At 44.7% G+C, this 22,117-nt stretch overlaps 1 protein-coding gene across 1 annotated transcript in view; it reads left to right on the top strand.

The window, feature by feature from the left end:
• Positions 1-649: 649 nt before the first annotated feature.
• flvcr2b (FLVCR choline and putative heme transporter 2b) overlaps positions 650-22,117 on the top strand; it is a 160,765-nt gene continuing 139,297 nt past the window's right edge. Inside the window, exon 1 of the mRNA XM_084313820.1 lies at positions 650-1,752. Coding sequence (XP_084169946.1) covers positions 1,153-1,752 — 600 coding nt within the window. The 5' untranslated portion in view covers positions 650-1,152. The remainder of the gene's footprint in view (positions 1,753-22,117) is intronic.

Here is a 22,117-nt window from a genome sequence, read left to right as displayed (position 1 = left end):
AGCTTCTCGGAGTGGGATGACTGGTCTAGAATCAGCTTTTGAGTCTGTTAGTTAAGAGGGTAACCCCAGATCATCTCATATATCATACTGCTTTGTGATATGGGCCCTGGAACAAGTGTATGTTCTCTGTTTGATTTGTGTTGTGCCTGTAGGTGGTGCTGTATACCAATATTAAGAAAAAAGAAAAAAAAGCTACAGTAATGTACAAAGAGTAGGCATACTGGCTATGAATGAATGTTTCAAAAAAAGTGTTTGTTTTATTGGGATGCTGTGTCCTATTCATAATTGTGTTAACATTACATTGTGTTTGTGGACAAACCAAACGAATTGAATGTTTTTTATGGACAATTGTGTTAAATAAAGTTGAAACAAACTGTCAAACAAATGTGCATGCATTTAGCCTACACGACATTTGCATTACTGGTAGTAACTGTAGTAAGTCGTTGATCGATATATACCACATTATTTGCAGACAGTCCGCAGAGAGACAGAAATGAGAAGTTGGGACAAACTCCGCCCTTGTTTAAACTACAAAAGTCGCGTTGAGAGGCTCCTACACCGCCCTTGTTTAAACTACAGAAGTCGCGTTGAGAGGCTTCTACACCGCGTGTCGACGCAACACCGCAACATTTGAATGGAGAACAAGATTCACGCCGCGTCGACTTGAAGCTGCGGCGCAGCATGCCAGCATCCATACTTTATATTTTATTTTTTAGACAACGTTTTTGTCCGGCTAAAGATTTAGCAGCAGGTCACTAAATCCGTGGAGGACTGAAGTTCGGACTGAAGTGCGGGGTTTAAAGTCGGAGCGCTCGGTTGATTTGTGAAGAATGTGAACTAGCCCGGAGTTGGTTTGTGAATAATGTTGTGAACTAGCGCGGAGTTTGTTTAGGACTTTCAACCGTTTCCTGTTCGCGCAGAAAGAGGAGTTTAACAACTGTTTTGGTTTTAATGTCAGAACTTCATACTCCCGTTAGTATTATGTCGCGGCGTTGTTGATATGTGAATGATAAAGGCTGTGTCCAGTCATTTGGTGAACTGTTTAATTAATAAAAGGCTGGACTAGATTACATTAACTCAACTCACACAGTTCAGGCATTATTACTATTCACATTGGATAACAACAACAACAACGGGAAAAGCTGCTCCAGCATGGACACCACGAGTGAAAAACCCGCGTTCCCCGACGACGAAGTCAATGAAAATGTGATCGATTTGGAGAAACAGAAGATGATGGGGTTTGATGACGGGGAGCCCTTGGAGCCCCACACCCGCGAGATGAACGGCAAAGCGGGGCTGACTGTGCTCCAGCCCACCCGGCTCTACAAGCGCCGCTGGATGATCGTGCTGCTGTTCAGCTCCTACTCCCTGTGCAACTCGTACCAATGGATCCAGTACGGCATCATTAACAACATCTTCATGCGCTTCTACGGCGTGGACTCCTTCACCATAGACTGGATGTCCATGATCTACATGTTGACGTACATCCCCTTCATATTCCCGGTGACCTGGCTGCTGGACAAGAAGGGGCTGCGGGTCATCGCGCTGGTCGCCACGGCGCTGAACTGCGCCGGGACGTGGATCAAGGTGGCCAGCGTGCGGCCCGACCTGTTCCCGGTCACCATGCTGGGTCAATTCTGCACGTCCTGCGCGCAGGTGTTCATCCTGGGCATGCCGTCCCGGATCGCGTCGGTGTGGTTCGGCTCGGAGGAGGTGTCCACCGCCTGCTCCATCGGAGTCTTCGGAAATCAGGTATGTTTTATGCGAAGTGTCTTCCGATTTAAATATTAACTTGTGTTGGATCCATTTGATCATTGATTTATGAAGTACTCTGTTGTAAACCCCACCACTAATAACAAGATCGCACCTATCTTCTCGCGTCTTGGCGAGTTGCGTAATTACGCATGATCCATCTGCACCTTCTGCCACTGCTGCTGCTGCTGTGTCCCGTCTTGGTTGCCCAACTTGCCCCAAACGTGATAGATCATGTGCCAGAATGCCAGCACTCGTTCATGCATCATTTCACACCAGTTTGAAAGTGTACTCTTTCATGAAGACAATGCACGGGGTTCCCCAAACGTTTTCTGGTCTGCATCTCCTTAACAATTGTATGTATTGAGCTGTACTGTACTGTACCCATTCTGCAATCTGTTAATAAACTTTTCAATCAATCAATCAATCAGACCCAGTGGTGGAAAGTGATTAGCCTAAAAACACCACTCGGATTTATAAAACATATATATATATATTTGTGAACATGAGCTACTCTCCCCCAAAATATTGAAACCTTAGAGGTAAGAATCAAATGTATGATGCCATCATCATGTATAAAGTCTGGGCTGCAGGCAGCTGCTGCTCCATTGACAATGAATGGGAGACTGATGTTGTGGACCCACAGAATCGAATCAAATGTATTTGTAAGGCCCGACAACACACGGTAATGTCCCCATGGGCCGGACACGTCTTGTTTAAACCAGAAGAAACATCACAATGAATCAAGAACAAAACAAAAACACCATGAAATCCAAAATAAAATGTAAAATAAATAAATGAATGCAAGACTCCCAGACATACCCCACGCAAAGGTAAGGAAAAACTCACAAAAAACCTAGCAATAGTAGTGTTGCTATAAAACAGGCGAAACAGTTGGTAAGCATGTACATACGTGTAATGAAACGCATAAGTACATGCAATAGCAACTGGGGTACATAAGAACATTTTGAAAGATTGAATGAAAATAGAGCTGATGACTGATCCATTTGAGGTATGGGGGCGGCGTAGAGAGGATCGCCTCCTTGCAGCTGGAGTGGATGGGGCCCAGGAATTACTAACCTGGGGACTGGTACTCTGGTCTCCCTCGCCTTCCAAGGCGGTCAGCAGTAGCTCCCCACACACCCTCACTCCCTCAGTACCTCCGACAGCCCTCCCACACCCAGTGACTGTCAGTTCAATAGTATTATTGGGCTTCCCTTGACCACCTGTATAGACCCTTCAAATGCTATTCTGTAAATGGGGTGTAACTAAGGGTTAAATAATTATGCCGTCACAATATTTACCCAGAGAATAAAATAGCAAATGGAACTCAAAGAAAGAGACGCACACAATGATCCCAGTTAAAACTATGTTTAGTGAAGCCTGGGCAGATTATACATTACAAAGTTAATGTCTAATCATATGGCACCGGGTGCTCTTGTAACTAATGTAGGGGAAGCTCTTCCCACCATAGGCACCGAGTGCTCAATACATTAAAACCACCCCGCTTGTACTGGGGGAACCCAGGCATAGAACGTAAACACTTTGGGAGTCTCAGAATCAAACAGTCAATAAATCAATAACAAAAATAACCAATAAATGTGGGCCCACGTTACCAAACAAAACCTAACCTAAGCCGGCTTAAATTGTTTGGGGTACCCCTTAGACACTGGTGATTAGCGTTCACTTCAATGGACGTTGCTGTTGATACACACGTGGTACTGTTAGTACTTAGCCAAGATGGCGGACCCACTCTTGTCACCGCTAGTCCGGATGACAAGATGGCGTCTGCAATCCGCGAGCACAGCCAGCAGGTTGGGCGAACAGCAGGCAGTGGTTAGCGGGCAGAGCGTGCAGTATGGCGTCCTCTGCTGGTGGGAAGAGGCGTCCTCTGTACCGTCTGGTTACCGTCCACCGCTGCTGTTGCTGACTTGCTTCCGTCGCGCGAGCTAATACTTGGTGCTACCTTAACACTTTGAATGCCACGTGGCGCCAGAGGTAGCGCTTCAATGCCACCATCGGCGCCAATGTTACGCTTAATATCGCCTAATCTATGTTTTAAATTATGTCTAATCTGCCCGTCGCTTATCAAAGAATCCTTTTCCAGTCAGTGCTGTCAAGGCAGATTGGTTTTTTATCGCTTCATTTCCGTTTGAGAGCATTTAGAAAGGTTTGAGGTAAAAAACAGTTCATTCTAGACCATTCTATGATAATCGTCTTTTACTGGAATATTCCAGAACGTTGATATTCGTCTGCCTATTTATGAATCGTTTTCAAATAAACGCTAGATGATCAATATTATACGTGCACGCAAGCACATTCGAGCCGCGCACGGATAATCGCCGTGTTCATTTCCTCTTGGACTTTTACAGTGAAACCGAAAGAGCCCATTTCACAAAACAGCCTATATCTTCCATCAAAATTAGTCTGATTATCCTAACACTGATAACATAGATTCCTTACCTGACATCAGATGGTATCCAACTGGTATATTCCAATTCCTGATCACCATTCGAAAAAAATCGATAAGTGTATGGATCCAACATGTGTATACAGTGCAGTACATAATTCCGTGGGGCTGAGAGGCTCCAGAATGAACTGTGGTAACCCCGGCTGCATCAGTGGACTGGAAAATGTAGAGTACAGGATTTTTTCCCCCATCCATTTTCATTGAGTCCATTCCAAAATCCCTTATGTCATCTGGGAGACGATAGGGGGCGCTTTTTTCCACATCTGATCACCGGCGGCGCTCGGTAATACTCGGGTAGGCTCGCGTGATGCAATATGATTTCAGATCCCAAAAAAAAAAAAAAAATTCAACATAACTATCGGAAACCCGAGATATCTCGTGTGTGGCAGTGAAAGTGTTAAACACAGCTAAGCTTTGGGTCTCGGCGCACCCTCCTGCTATTCGGTTATACTGTTAACGTGGCTGGCTACACCACCGGTCTCTTCAGCGCCTCGCGCCCGGTAGTCTACTCAAGTCAGACGGAGCAGTTAGCGGCATGCTAATATACCGCACACAGTAACTACTATAACCCGATAACGTTAGACGTTAGTCTCGTTAGCTTAGGCGTTAGTCCTTGGGTTCGGTTTCTCTTACTCACACACTATCACGGATACTTCTAGGATAACCCGTCACTAGCAAGTATGTCTCATCACCCGTCGCTCGCTCCGGCGGGGCTCCCCTTCACTGACTTCTTCAACGGGGCTATTATTCCAAAGCACCTCCCGTTGTGGCTGCGACCGTTCACGGCCAAGTCCAATGTCGAAGAGAGCTTCCTGTTCCCCTCACCTCCAGGTGATTCACCTCTTCCTCGTCGCTTGCTTCTCTCCACTGCTCCACCTGCCACCACTGCACTCCGCCCCCTGCTGGCAACCTCCACCGGTCCCACGCAAAGACCGCTCCAGAAAGGGAAACAAAGGCTCAATGTTATTGCTAGTAATCCATACTGCATCTGGAGAGGAGTAGCACCTCACTTCGTCGTTAGACTGGGCGAGCTATCCAAAGGAACACTGTTAGTCTATCCAAAGGAACACTGTAAATCACACGTTATACACACACAGAGAAAATAACAGTTAGTTAGCACTACTGAATACTTTGTAGAATATTCAGGCTGCTACATATAGTAACTAAGCTTTATTATCTGAAACAGAGAATGTACCTATGAAGTGTGTGTGAACATTCTCCTGGGTCCTCTTCAGTGTCACCTATACAATCTTTCCCAATTAATTGTCTGAGGCTCTGAGCATCTCCAGACTTATACTTTATGACATCACAAGTTTGAGTTTTATAGCGCTCTAGTTTTTGGATTTGGGAGAGAAAGAGAGTTGCTCATAATCACTAATATCTTTAGTGATTTTTAGTTCCCCCTTTAATGTGTGCTACTTTTGTTTGAATTTTGCTCAAAAACATCTTAAGATGGCGGCGTAGAGGAAGGACATAGTGGAACGGGCTCCTACACAAAAATCCTGAAAAACCTGATGTATCGAACATACTCCGCCTAACTTCAGTTTATGTTAACCCACGCTTATTAAGCACATAACCAACAAAGAAATGCCACCCAAAAGGACCGAACCGAGCAGGAAGACGGTGACATCGCCCACGTTAGCAATAGTGCTTGTGAGACCGCAAGGAGCTAACGCACCGGCTAACGGGGAAGCTAATGCAGCTAACGTCGAAGCTAACGATGAAACACCGCCGATATGGTTTACTGGGGAACTGGAGAAAGTATTCGATAGAATTCAAGCCATGATGGAACTTAAGATGAACTCTCTAAGCATCTCGGTGGAAAGACTTATCAGTGACAACCAGGCACTGGGGCAACGTGTTAAGGAAATGGAGGGAGTGCAAGCTAGCTTCGGTGATAGCCTCGACTACCTACAACAAGACCTCAGCGATCATAGGAAAGACACAGAGGAGGAGATCTGCGGTCTGAGGGAAAAGCTGGACGAATTGGAAAACAGAGGGAGAAGAAAGAATCTGCGACTGGTGGGATTCCCAGAAGGTGTGGAGGGGAAAAGCTCTATCGATTTCCTACAGGAATGGCTCCCCAAAATACTGGAGCTGGACACCGGGCAAACCATTGAGATAGAGCGGGCTCACCGTACGCTCCAACGCCGTCCCGAAGAAGGCAGCCTCCCCCGAGCCATAGTGATCCAGCTACTCCGTTTCACCGATGTGACGAGAATCCTGGACGCGGCGTGGAAAAAGAAATCACTGGCATACGGTAATTCTACTATCAAGATCTTCAAGGATATGTCCACGGCCCTCTACAAGAAGAGAAAAGCCTTCATGCCGTTGAAGAAGAAGCTACACGAGAACAACGTATCCTTCAAGCTGCTCCATCCCACTAACTTGAGCGTGGAGCTACCGGAGGGCAGACGTACTTTTACTTCTCCGGGGTCGGCAGAGACGTATCTGAGTAAGCACCACCCGGCTATGCTGAAGTGATCCAGCGGTCGTCACTCGACCATAAAGGAGCGGTAAATAAAGACACATACCAGGCAATAAGCCTCATACTCTAATTACTTTTTGAAATGTTAACCGCCGGGTAATACATGTCGTTACTGGCGACACTGGACTTGAGATGTTGTTAAGCCTCACGGGACCTTTTGTTGTGAGTTCATATTACTAAGTTTAATTTCAAGACGGTTATGTGCTAATGGGTATATGTAGGTGTACATGTTTATTCATACATGTGTGCACATTACATTTATGCATTTTAAGCGTTGATATTACCCCTGAAAAAAAAAGATATTAAAAAAAAAGAAGGGTGTGTATATATATATATACATGTTTTGAAATGCTTAAAGGAGATGTTCGTACCCACACCTTTAATTACTTAACCTAAACCTGGTAGGGAGCCCGGCTCCGCTTGGTAGGATAGGGTATGGTACTACGCAAGATTACGGGAGGATTTATAGGCCAGGGGGATTTTATTTTTTATTTTTTTGGGAAGGGGGGGGGGGGGGGGGGGGGCATTAAGGGGAAAAGGGAGGGGTTCAGACAGGACTGTTTTTGTGAATTGGTTTATAATGTTTACACATCTAGGTATTGTATACCATGTTTTCAGGTATCCCAGTGTCCTACTAAACAGCTATACCAACCACATGGGTGAATGACATACTCGTTTCTGAGTTGGAATATTAATGGTCTTAACCGGCAAGTTAAACGCCGTAAAGTGCTTAGCTTCATCAGAAGACATCAAATAGACGTGGCCTTCCTGCAAGAGTCTCACTTGGATGACGCAGAGCACAGTAAACTGGGGAAACAATGGCAAGGGCAAATATTTTTCTCCTCATTCACATCGTCAGCAAGGGGGGTGGCTATTCTGGTAAGAAGAGGGATCCCCTTCCAACCGAACCTAGTTGAAAAGGATAAAGGGGGAAGATATATTTTAGTCAGGGGATATATGGGAGACCAACTGGTCACTATGCTGAATGTATATGGTCCGAACCACGATGACCCTAACTTCTATGTGAACCTTTTTCTTAAAGTGACATGCGCCCCTTCAGAACTTATAATTGGTGGTGACTTTAACCTGGTATTAGACCCTGCTATGGACAGATCCTCCCCTACCCCTAAACCTTTGACCTCAGCGGCCAAGGCTCTTAAAAAAGAACTTATGGATCTTAATTTGTTGGATACATGGCGGGAGGGGCATGCATCTCAAAGGGAATACAGCTTCTACTCACACATGCACAACAGCTACTCTAGGATTGATACGTTCTTTATACATACAGCAAAACTCCATCTTGTTTCGTCCTGCGAATACTTAGCCATGACACACTCAGACCACGCCCCCCTTTTGACTAAAATAGCCTTAAGCGACTCTCACACAAACTCCAAACGCTGGAGGTTTCCTAATTTTCTAAATAACGATGAGGATTTTGTCAAATTAATTAACAAACAGTTGGACTGGTATTTATTGAGTAATAGGGGCTCGGCCTCACCAGCTATAGTCTGGGAGACCCTTAAAGCTTACATAAGAGGCTACATTATTAGTTACTCTTCCTGGAAAAAGAAACAATATCAAACCAAATTACGCTCACTAGAGTCTGATATAAAAGCGCTTGAAAATCAACACTCCCTATTACAATCACAGACCTTATTGGTTCAGATAACGGCAAAAAAGGCAGAATATAACACTATCACCTCGCGAGAGGTAGAAAACGCTATGTCAAGGTTGAAACATCGCTACTATGAGCAGGGTGACAAGGCAGGGAAACTACTAGCGTGGCAAATTAGAAGGGAGGATGCCGCTAGGTGTATTCCGGCCATTAGGGTAAGCGACAAAGGGGAGTTGACCCGGAACCCACTGCTCATAAATCGGGCCTTCTCAGACTTCTACAAGTCTCTCTACTCCTCGCAGGGGGAGAAGAGACAGGAGATGTGTGAGTTCTTGGACAACCTAGACATACCTACGATAACAAAAGGCACAAGGGGGGTCCTGGACGAGGCGATAACTAAGCAAGAAATACTAGATGCCTTATCAAAACTGACGCCAGGGAAAGCTCCAGGGCCGGATGGCTTCTCCATAGACTTCTACAAGGCATTTATTAGCAAATTGATAGACCCTCTCCTAGAAATGTTCAACTACTCTATTGAGAATGACCAACTACCTGATACCCTTGAGCAAGCTCTTATTATAGTCCTGCCAAAACCAGGGAAGGACCCTACCTTATGCGGGTCGTACAGACCAATTTCGATCCTTTCCAACGAATATAAAATATTTACTAAAATCATAGCCACTCGACTTGAGAGAGTAACCTCCTCACTTATTAATACGGACCAGACCGGTTTCATACAAAATCGCTCATTAATAGACAACGTGAGAAGATTTCTTAACATGACGCATTGTGCCAAATCCATAGAAGACCCAGTCATAGCGATCTCGTTGGACGCGGAGAAGGCATTTGACAGAGTAGAGTGGCACTTTCTCTTCGCTGTTCTACAAAAAATGAACTTTGGCCCAAATATGCTAAGAATGATCCATATGCTGTACCTTAACCCTACAGCCAGGATACAGACCAACTCAGAGATTTCACCTTCTTTCCCTCTAAGGCGCGGTACTAGGCAGGGTTGCCCTCTTTCCCCGACACTTTTTGCGCTGGTAATCGAACCCCTGGCTATAGCAATAAGGTCACATAAAGCTATTAGTGGGATCAAGGTGGGTCCTGAGAGCCATGTCATCTCTTTATACGCGGACGACATAGTCCTGTTTCTAACCAATCTCGACTCATCCATGCCTGCCCTTATGGAAACACTGTCAAAGTATAATGTAATCTCAGGCTACAAGATTAATGCACAAAAAAGCGTGGCCATGCCACTTAACTCACTAGCCGAAAAAATGCCAAGGTCCAATTTCCCCTTCCAGTGGAACTCACAATTTGTAACATATTTGGGTTTAAAAATCCCGAACCAAATAGATACAATTTTCTTACTAAATCATGACCCACTACTTAAAAAGGTGGAGAAGGACCTAGATAGATGGATGCAGCTGCCTCTCTCGCTAATCGGACGTGTGAACTGCATTAAGATGAACATCCTACCTAAATTTCTCTATCTTTTTCAAACCCTCCCTATATCTATACATAAGAACTTCTTCAAGAAATTACAAAGGATAATATCTGCATTCATATGGAGAAGGAAGGTCCCTAGAATTAAAATTAAAAAATTAAACCTATATAATTCCCCCCAGTGTGGTGGACTGAAACTCCCGGACTTCCAACGCTATTACTGGGCTGCACAGACAAGGGCTCTGTGGATTTGGCAGAATGAGTCGACTAATTCCCCTGCCTGGAGACAAATAGAACAATGCCATATGATGGACGTACCGCTGGCCGGAATTCCTTTTATCAGGAAGTACCACACCCTGAAGAATTGTTCAGATAACCCATTTATTAAACACACAGCAAGAACATGGTTTGAGATTCAGACACATCTTGGTAGCTTTATTGCATTTCACAGGAAGACTCCCTTCCACAACAATCCAGCTTTGCCAGAATCACTTAGAGATGGCATCACCAAGAAGTGGTACACTCAGGGAATTAAAACTTTTGGGGACCTATTTGATAATAACATACTTATGTCCTTTGAACAGTTACGTGCCGCCTTCCACCTTCCAACTACTAATTTCTTTAAATACCTACAGGTCAGACACTTCATAGGTACAGGTCAGGGAGGAGACGCCACTCTTCCAAAACCCCTCCTCATAGATGATATTCTAAAAGGAGTTATTCACACTAGAGGCATCCTATCATTAACATATGATAGAATCCTGACCAGTACAGAAATTATACCCCTAAATGCCAAGAACAAATGGGAGCGGGACCTGGACTGTACCTTTGATGAAGATGAATGGGAATCACTATGTGAGTCTGCACTATCTTTTTCATATAACACTCGACATAAACTTATGCAATTTAATATTCTCCATAGAACCTATTTTACGCCGGAAAGACTTCACAGGATGAATGAGGCTATCTCTGACCTTTGCCCTAGGTGCTCAACGGAAACAGGTAGCCTGCTCCACATGTTCTGGGAATGTAACAAACTGAGACCTTACTGGGGCTCAATTTGGGAGACTCTCGAAGAGGTCACAGGCCTTGAGATCCCATGTACACCTAAATTAGCATTATTAGGAGACATGTCTGACATTTCTCCAGATAAGAGAGGCAAGGTGCGGATCATTAAATTGGCCATGATTGCAGGGAACAAGTGTATTGCCATGCTGTGGAAAAGTGCTGAATCCCCCCCCATGTCTATGTGGCTTAGTGAAATCTCTTCGTACATGGCATCAGAGAAAATAATGTTCAATCTTAAGAAAAAACCACGTCTCTTTGATAAATGCTGGGCTGGGTTTAGGCAATACTTAGAACAGATTACATAGTAGGTTGATGATATAGGCTATTATTGAAGCTCCCTTTTGTCTTTCTGAAGGGTATATATTGCAATGAATGATACTGTAAATGTTATTAGTTGCTCTTTGAAGAGAAAAGATGTAATGGTAGACATTTATTTGTTTGGTGTAGAAGTATGGGCACCTGTTAGACGGGTGTAACTGGGTTTACAAAACTCTCAAAATGTGTAAAAAAAAAGAAAAAACTGAATTTGTCGAGGTCCTAGTCTGGGGGGAGGGAGGGGGGGTCTGGCAGATTTTTTTTTTCAGGGGGGGGGGGGGTTAGTATGCATCTATTTTTCTGTAACTCGGGGAGGGGGGGGGGGGGCAGTTGGCAGCATTTCCTTTTGTATGGTTGTTGAACTGATGCTGTTAAACTGAAAAAAGAAAGAAAATACCTATAAACATATTGTTTAAAAAAAAAGAATGAAAAGGGAACAAGGGAACTATAAAATAAATTGAAATGTAAATAAACAAGGTAAAGATAGAATTGACCGTTGAAATATCAAGATAGGGCCGAAATGGGCCGATATAATTTTTTTTTTTTTTTTTAAATGTAATATTATTTTTTCTTTTTACATGTTTTGGCCTTAAATTGTTTCAAAATATCAGTAATTTCTGAAAATAAGTTACAAAAGTAAAAAAAAAGTATGCGTTTTGGAAAGTAGCTCTTTGTTTGATTATCATAAAAAAGTGTTTTCTGTGCAGAGATGTCGACATCGGTGGATGTCGGTGCCGGCCAGAACAGCAATATTAATGTCGGTTATCGGTATCGGCCACCATTTTCACATCGGTGCATCACTATTCTTTTGGATGTTATAATTTTTTCTTTATTGTTTCTGTCTGTTTAATTGTATTGTCTGAGATGTTTGTAAATCAAAAATGCAAATAAAAATATAAGTTAAAAAAAAAAAACATCTTAACGTTGACATGTTGGCAGCACAGAGATATTCCATCGGTTTCACCACAAGGCTCCCCCTTCTAACCTATCGGAGAAACAAAGGCAATTTCTTCTGAATAAGCATGACATTTTGTGAGTATGTAGTGGTTAGTCTTCATGGTCCTCATTGCTGGACTGTGTTGAATGAGGAGACTATGTAGGCCTAGATTCAACCACTAAAAGTGCTTTTTCCAACAAAACACATTTTTAGCTCTGATTGGTTAGAAGGGAGACGCTCACTGTGAAACTTATTAGTATAGAATGCCTCAGTGCTGCTGTTACACTGGTGAATGACACTCACTCACAGTAGACTGTCAGTGTGTCCACATTGGTTACATTTTCAACCTTGACCCTGTCGTTTTGTTGTGAAGAGGACATGCGAGGACCAATGTGTTCCCCGTCTCTTCTTGCACGACCGCATCAACCCTCCTTATATAGTGCTGCACCATTAATCTAATCGCAATTACTATCGCGATGTCGGCCTGTGCAATTATATAACTGCAAAAAAGGCTGCAATTTTTATTAAATGAATGCATATGTGTGCTGAATGCATGCGAGTGAAAGCCCAGCAACTTCTCGCATTAAATGTCCAAATCCATGTAAAGAGCTGTATATATGCATTATATTTGTGCACATAACGTAGCAACTTTTCTTAACCATTTGCTAGGTTATGTGCGCAAAATATAATGCATATTGATTGCGCTGATCAAGGATGCAAAGCATGTTAGACACATTGGACGTGTCGCTCCAGTGGACACTGGACAGTGGAGTTTTCACTGCAAATTTACTTACTGGTCACAGGAGTCTTCAATAACGTTTGGATCGTAATCCATTTTGTGAATACATTTGTTGAAACAACATCTTTGTTGGCAGATATGGCTCCTTCTTATCAACACTGCTATATTACTCCATGCGGCTGACCTAGAGTTCAGAAGAGCCCCACACACACACACACCCTTCTCAATCACAGAGAACACCATGGCTTTCAATGTTTAGAGTAGTACAAAATGATTGATTGTTGATTGGCTAATCTTGATTTGCGCGAAATTGCACCCAGGCCTTTTAACCTTTTTTGTTAGCAAGCAAAGCTGGCATAGCTCGACCTGTGTAATGTTGAGCAACTTGTTCTGCTGGGAAAGACCATTCATCACTGCATACAGCTTGGTTGAAAACTTTGTGAAATGAGAGGGGGATGTCTGGTCATATTCTCCCTGTGGTGCATGACATTCAGCAATGTAAACAAACATGTCACCAGCCACCCGGGAGGAAATAACCAAGTAAGTAGACTCATGACATGACACCATTTATTTATTTATTTATTTATTTATTATATCGCAATCTCAATATTGTCCACAATAATCGCTATCGCACTCATTCACCAAAAATCGTGCAGCCCTGCCCTCTGAGAAACTAAAATCTTTGCATGGCAGGTCACCTGGAAATGCAATCAAGGATGCAAAGTGTGTTAGACGCATTGGACGTGTTGCTTGTGGAGTTTTCACTGCACATAGAAACGACGTGAAAAAAGAAAAAGCAGGGACTTAATTGCAAGGCGCACTGGTGCACCTAGTTATAATTTCGGGTCGCATTGACTCCAAAATTGGTCACAAAATGCGACCAGATAGGTGCACTCTGGAGCCCTGTGTTACATTTGTAAGTGTGAAAAAGTATTTTTACTTTCAAAAGAGCCTAAAAGTAGCCTCCGGTAGAGTCGGATCTCTACCTTGGCATGGATTTCTACCAGTATACCAGTTCAACCTACCGGTATACTTTCAAATTGTAAGCCTGCCAACTTCAAGATGATGTGATTTGATAGCAGGACCACCTACAACATTAACATCTCATATAATGTAGCCTATACTTTTACATTTGATACTTAAGTATATTCAATGTGAAATACTTTTCTACTTTTACTCAAGTATAGAATTTTGAATGGAGGACCTTTAAATGACTATCATACTATTTTATCAGGGTTTTTCTACGTTTACTATTTTGTCTGCATATTAAAAATTTTACTTAAGTAAAGAAACTGCGTACGTCTTCCACTGCTGCACACACCAGGCCACAAACGAGATAGATTTGGCTAGATTTTGTCAGAGGAATCCCCATGTGAAAACATTTGATTTGGTGCAAGCAAGATAGTATTACAGAACTGCATACTTTTTGTATGCAAGAACAGTGATCAGAATAGCCAATCTTTCACATCATCTCATTGTAAATTAAATAAGTATAGTCAAATTAAACTATGATATTCCTTATTTTCATTGGACCCTCTGGAGTCTCTGGACCCAGGGGGGTCCCAGGGACCTCACTTGGGAACCATTGACCCATGACCTATAATATGACCACTGACCTATAGACCAGTGAACCTTTGAGCTTTGACTAATCATAATGAGAAGTCATTTGATTTGACATGTCTTGACACAGAGAGCTGTTTCTAGCTACATCCTCATAACAAAATGACAAAGTTCCTTTTTAATCCACTGATGAGCCATTAATTGGACAATATGTTTAAACTACTGTTTCAGGTCAATTCCTAGAAAGCCTAGTCCTAGTTGGACTATGGCCAGGAACTTAAAGGTCCTCTCTAGTTAGACTATGGCCAGAAACTTAAAGGTCCCCTCTGCTCAAAAAAGTATTTTTTATGGTTGGCCTAATTCCTCTTGGAAGCATGACTTTTACTATAGGGTGTAATGGTACACGTATCCGCGTACCGAACCATTTCAGTACCGGACCTTTGGTTCAGTACGCGCTGTGTACCGAACGAATGCAACGGTACGCTAACGGCTAACCCCTAATGGAACGCACGTGCAGACCTTTTTTTTGCGTGCAGAATTATATTCAAATTCACCCCTTTTTGCTGAGTTCCTCTCCAGTCGAGTTGCTGCAGTGTTTTGAATCCAAAATATTGCTAAATCCTCTTCCATTGTTGTGAAACATGGCATCTCTTCTCTAGATTGTTGTGTAACATGGCATCTCATCTAAGAGTCTTCTTTCTCTGCTTCACGTCAAGTTAAATCTACTCTAGAAGTGAAACTGAAACTTAGAAAGCATACACCAGTGGGTGTGGGGCCGGTAGGCAATTAATTTACTCAGTGGATGCCTGAACACAGAATGACTGCCGTGACAAGCCTAGGTGGAACTAAGTATAACTTAATCAAAGATAATTATATTTGCGGTCTCGACTCCCGAAGTTAGCATTGCCTTGGCTTGGACTTGACTTAAACCCTTTTGCTCTTTGGGGAGCATAGGTCATTCATGAAATCTCTCCAGCTGGTTCGGTGTTGGGCGATTTGGCCTTGGCTTGGGCTGATCGCTATTACTATTAGGGATGCATGATATTGATTTTTTGATATCGATACCGATAACTTTATGCTCCTCAAGCCGATAACCGATACCGATAACCGATATTTATTGTATTATAATATTTTTTTTTAAAGTGTATATATATATATATATATATTTTTTTTTTTGATACTTTTTTTTTATTTATTTTTTTTTTAGTATTTATAAGCTCCGACGTCATCGGTACTGCTATCGGTACTCGAGAAATGATGGAGTTTTTTTTTTGAGGAATTTAAACGTCGCAAACTAATCTTGTTGGCCGTTGTCTATATCTCTCCTGCCTCGGTGTCTCTGCCTGAGTGGGCTGTGCTGTGCTCTCTCCTCTCTTCCCCTCCCACACACACACACACACACACACTCACACTCACACACACACACACACACACAGGTGCCGCTGCTGCCGAGGGTGGGAAACTGGCGGGAAACTGGCGTTGTGGACAGCGACGCCTACAGGTCAGGTCTGGACGCTTGCTCAGCGGAGGCAGGACTTGAGGAAGGCAGCGTGACCTCCCACGCGTTACACTTCACCAATGAGAGCCCTCGCTGCCAGGTGAGAAGAGAGCCACTGGCTGTCGCCGCACATGTTGGAGGAAGCGTGCTGATACTTCAGGGTTCCCTTGTACCGACCAGTAGGAGAACATGCGCACAACAACCAGGTAGGGGAGGGGGGGGGGGGGGGGGGGAATTAGCACAACGACTAAAATTGGGACGGGGAGAAAACAGAGAAAAATCGGAGAAGGAGAGATCAAAGAAAAAAAGAGAATTATATTTAATAATTATTATAACCCCAAAACCGAGGTACGTACCGAACCGTGGCTTCTGTGTACCGTTACACCCCTACTATACAGATTTATTCGTGCATAACTTGTCACCAGAGCGCCTTTTTCACATTCTTCCCCTGGAGAGGGAGAGCTTCTCTGTACTTCCCTGAAATCTGAGTTTAATGTGTGATGTCACAGTCACTAATAGATCAAACCTATCATGGTCCAATATAACGGGTGACAGTGGCTCGGGAGGTAGAGCAATCTGGCAATCCGGAGGTTTCCGGTTCGATTCCCTGGCAGCATGTCGATGTGTCCTTGAGCAAGACACTTTTCCCCTTTTGCTCCCGATGAGCAGGTTGGCACCTTGCATGGTTGCCTCCGCTGTCGGTGAGTGAATGTGTGAGTGAATTGGTCAAATGTGAGTAACAAATTCTAAAGCGCTTTGGATAAAAGCGCTATATAAAGAAAGCAGCCATTTACCATAACGTAACGTGACACCTTTTAGCTTCAGTATTGACATTTCTTGGAAGAATTTAGGCTGCTCACTTGGAATTCCTGGTGTTGAAGAATCCCATTGTCGGTTCCAAGTCAATAGTGAGAATGCTGTTCATCGACTACAGCTCAGCATTCAATACCATAGTCTCCTCCAAACTCATAGCCAAGCTCAGGGACCTGGGCTTGAACTATGACCTCTGCCAGTGGGTCTTGGACTTCCTGACGGGCAGACCCCAGGTGGTGAGAGCAGGCAACTGCACCTCCTCATCCATCACCCTCAACATAGGGGCCCCCCAGGGCTGTGTTCTGAGTCCCCTCCTCTACTCCCTGTACACACATGACTGTGTGGCACAGCGGAACAACAACACAATCATCAAATTTGCTGACGACACAGTAGTGGTGGGCCTGATCTCTGCAAACGACGAGAGGGCCTACCTGGAAGTAGGGCTGGGCGATATGGCCTCTAAATGATATCGCGATATTTTTTTGCCATATCGCGATATATATCGTATTTTGACATTTCCTCTAAAGCACTTAAAAATGCTTGATTTAACCCTTTGATGCATACAGTCACACCAATATGATGATTATAATAAGTCCCTGCAACATATGTTTGCATTATTAAACCATGAAGATGCTTTAAAAAATTATTTAATGGAAATGTACTAAGAGTAGTCTACTGACTCACTAATAAAAAAAATTATTTACATCTAAGACTATTTATATAAAAACTCTTGGGTGCCTTTTTTTTTGCACAGTACTGTTTTCTATCCACTTTAGCCAAACACACACATATATGTATATATATATATACACACTACTGTGAGAAAATAATAATCACACACAAAGGTATAATGGCTTATAGCAGACTTAATGATTTTAGAATATTTCAGATAATGAAATTAAATGTTTATATCATCAACTATCCAGTTAGTATTTATACTGTCTGTAACGTTTGGCTACTTTAAATCGTTGAATGTAGAGCGAGAGAGAGAGAGAGAGGGGGCGAGAATAAACAAGAGAGCCAGCCCCCCCCCCCCTCGGGTTTTGTTCTAGGTTCGCGCTTTGATCGTCTAAGCTGCCGTAGGTGATGACGTCACACTCGAATGTAAACAGGAAGAGATGGAGATGGAGACACACGGAGATGGAAATTGGATGATATACAGAAACGAATAACCAATAAATATGAAGTTATGTTTAAACTTCTGTTGTCAAGCGTTGTCAATATAACCCACCCCCTTTCCTCACGAATGGAACTAGTCTTGTGGAGTCCGCTTTGACCATTTTCCAGGGTTAGCAGCTATCGCTAGTTAGCTTAGCATAATCCTAATGGATACCTTGGTTAGCAGCTACCGTTAGCTCATTGCTTGTGTCAATTAAATTGCATGTTATTAAAGGTCCGCGCTGGTCTGTCTAATGAAATTACAACCGCAACATTATATTGCACTGTACATCCCTGACTACACTAACGTTAGCCTATAGCTCCGCCGTCCCTTCTCGAGGAAAGCACTGCGAGTGTTTCTCGGCCGCGGGCGGCGCCATATAAACTAATACTCGATGTTCGCGATATAGTACAGTACTACATCTCGGGTAGAACAATCCGCGATACATCGAGTATACTCGATATATCGCCCACCCCTACCTGGAAGAGGTCAAGGTCCTAGCGGGATGGTGTGAAGAGAACAGCCTCTCCCTGAACGTCAGCAAAACAAAGGAGATGATTGTGGACTTTAGGAGGTCGGGGGTCAGCCCGGTCAGGGACTACAGCCCCCTCCCTCAGCATCGACGGGGCACTGGTTGAGAGAGTGAACAGTTTTAAGTACCTCGGAGTCCACATATCCGAGGACTTGACATGGACCACACACATTGACAGTGTTGTGAGGAAGGCACGGCAACGCCTCTACTTCCTCAGGTGCCTAAGGAAGTTCCAAGTCAGTCAGAAGATCCTTAAGAACTTCTACTCATGTACAATAGAGAGCATCCTGACTGGCAATATCACCTCCTGGTTTGGGAATAGCACCGCACAAGACCGTAGCAGACTACAGAGAGTGGCCTATTCAGCCGAACGCACAATTGGAGGGGGGCTTCCCACTCTCCAGAACATTTACAACAAGCGGTGCATGGGTAAGGCTAAGAGAATTATCAAAGACTCCAGCCACCCAAACAACTGCCTCTTTGAACTGCTGCGGTCAGGCAAGCGATACCGAAGTCTCATGGCAAGCACAGAAAGACTCAGAAGAAGCTTCTATCCCCAGGCCATCAGGTTGCTCAACGAACAATAACACTATACAACAACCATCAAATGCACTCACAGCACACACATCCACACGCACACACTCACTTTAAACAAACAACTCACTGCAGCACCCACTTACACACTTTAGAACACCTAAACCCACTTTATATTTATTGGCAAATAATTTGCACTACAACCCATACCTCAGTACACCTTACTGTAAATTGTACCTAAATTGTACCTCATCCCATTTCTGCTTTGCACTATATAGTATATTGTATATTAGTATATTGTATAGTATATTGTATGGTAACTCAGTTACTTCTACTCTGCATTGAACATTGTACATATGTACATATTGAACACTTGTGTCTACGTACGTGACTTCTATTTTATACTGCTGTAGTGGGCACTTACATGGGCACTTACCTGGACGGGACATAATCCACCTACACTGTCACTTTAAGGACACGGGGCATCCGGGGTATCTAGAGCGGCCATATTAACGCTTGACTTTGTTTGTTGTGGTATCCATGGCTATGCTATTAAATGATGCACACTGATGTGTGGTCAAAGAAACTTCACTCTCTTTGGTCGTGATTTCCCGTCTCCTACATTGGTGAACCTGACGTTCTTGGACGCTTTCAAGGACGATTGAACAATGGAACAGGCAGTCGCGCTGAAGTTTGTGGAAGCAGCAGTCGCGCTGAAATTGCCAGAGTTCTGGGAAACGCAAGCTACTGCATGGTTTGTGCAGGCGGAGGCGCAGTTTGCAATAAAGAAAATAACGGAGGATGACACTAAGTACTATCACGTTGTCGCTGTGCTGGGGACTAACACGGCAGCCAGAGTGGTGAGTCTACTCACAAACCCTCCGGCGCATGACAAATATGGCACGCTGAAGGCACACTTGTTGAAGTGTTTTGAACTGTCTGAGGTGGAACGAGCTAACCGGCTGTTTTCATTGCAAGGTCTGGGCGACAGTAAACCGTCCAAGCTTATCGATAGGATGTTGGCGTTGATGGGAGAACATGAGCCCAACCATTTTCTCTTCCGACAGCTGTTCTTGCGCCAGTTACCGGCTCAGGTAAGGGCCGCCTTGGCAAACACAACAATAAATGACTGCCGTATGTTAGCCGCGGAGGCGGATAAGTTCTTTTTGGCCAGCCAGCAGCAACACTGTACGACCGTGTTCTATCATGACCAACCCTCTACCTCTTACCATGGGGATTATACCGTCGCCAGCGAGGGAGAGACACTGGCTGGTGTTTCTTTCACACCAAGTATGGAGCCAGGGCTAACCAATGCCGTCCCCCATGTACTTACAAGGGGCCGGGAAACGCCCGGGCCGGCGCTCAACAGTGGCCATGAACGTTGGTGGGGCCGGCAGGCTACTGTTTATTCGGGACAACATCTCAGGCAGGCGTTTCATGTGTGACACAGGGGCACAGTGAAGCGTGCTGCCTGCGTCAAGGGTGGACACCCTGGCCGACGGGCATGGGCTCCCTATGGAAGCTGCCAATGGTACTACGTTCCGCACGTATGGCAGTAGGCTAGTGGAGTTGTGTTTTGGTGAGCGGCGGTTTAGCTGGGACTTCATTACTGCTGATGTGTCTGTGCCCCTGCTGGGTGCTGATTTTCTCTGTGCCTATGGATTGTTGGTGGATCGATTGATCGACGCCACCACCTTTTGTTCATTTGAATGTACTGTCGGGGCAGCGCCTCCTGTGGGTTTGTCTAACATGTTGTCTGTTACAGATGAGTTTCACCAGCTGCTAGCCGAGTTCCCTGTCCTTACCCAGCCCACTTTCTCGTCCTCCACCAGTAAGCATGGTGTGGAGCATCACATCGCTACGGCAGGTGCGCCAGTCTACTCCCGGGCTCGACGCCTAGATCCTGCCAAGCTGGCCGTGGCCAAGGCAGAGTTTTCCAACATGGAGAACCTGGGTATTATCCGTCGTTCTGACAGCCCATGGGCCTCACCCCTTCACATTGTCCCCAAGGCTGCCGGCGGGTGGCGCCCGTGTGGCGATTACCGCCGCCTTAACGAGGTAACCACACCGGACCGATACCCGGTTCCACATATTCAGGATTTTTCCACCCACCTGGCCCGGAAGCTCATATTTTCAAAAATAGATTTAGTTCGAGGTTACCACCAGGTGCCGGTCCACCCAGCGGACATCCCTAAGACGGCGGTGATTACTCCCTTTGGTTTGTTTGAGTTCTTGCTTATGCCATTTGGGCTTAAAAACGCAGCACAGACATTCCAGCGCTTGATGGACTCTGTGTTACGGGACCTGCCTTTTTTGTTTGTCTACCTAGATGACATCTTAGTCGCCAGTACCACCAAGGCAGAGCACTTGTCCCATCTCAGGACCCTTTTCCACCGACTCAGTCAGCATGGGCTCATAATTAACCCAGCTAAATGTCAGTTTGGGCTGTCTAGGATCGATTTCCTTTGGCACCACGTCACCAAAGATGGGGCAGTTCCCCTCCCATCTAAGGTTGACGCCATAGCAAATTTTCCACTGCCACCCACCATCAAGGCTCTGCAAGAGTTCCTTGGCATGGTACATTTTTACCATTGGTTTGTCCCCCGGGCTGCTCAGCTAATGCGACCTCTTTACGAGGCTCTCAGGGGTAAAATCGCCAAACATGTGGTGGACTGGACGGACGAGAGACGCAAGGCGTTTGTCGATACTAAAACCGCCCTGGCCAATGCAACCAGGCTGGCACACCCACTTCCCAACGCCCCTGTTGCCATCACCACTGATGCTTCAGACTATGCTGTTGGAGCGGTATACGAGCAGTGGGTGAGTGGGGCTTGGCAGCCACTGCCGTTTTTTAGCCGACAGCTTCGTCCTAATGAGTGCAAATATAGCACTTTTTATAGGGAGCTCCTCGCCCTCTATCTGGCCGTGCGGCATTTCCGTTCCCTGCTGGAGGCTCGTTCGTTCACGGCATTTGTAGACCACAAGCCACTCACTTTTGCTATGGCTAAAGTAAGTGAGCCATGGTCTGCCCGTCAGCAGAGGCACCTGTCATATATCTCAGAGTTTACCACGGATATTCAGCATGTCGCAGGCAGGGACAATCTAGTGGCAGACTGTCTCTCTCTGGCCTTGATCGGGGCCGTCCATGTTGGTTTGGACTATGCACGCATGGCCTCAGACCAGGTTTC

This window comes from Notolepis coatsorum (genome assembly GCF_963971535.1).
Source record: "Notolepis coatsorum genome assembly, chromosome: 5".
Taxonomy (NCBI): Eukaryota; Metazoa; Chordata; class Actinopteri; order Aulopiformes; family Paralepididae; genus Notolepis; species Notolepis coatsorum.
Note: the sequence above shows the minus strand (reverse complement) of the source record. Positions and strands in the feature narration are given on the sequence as shown.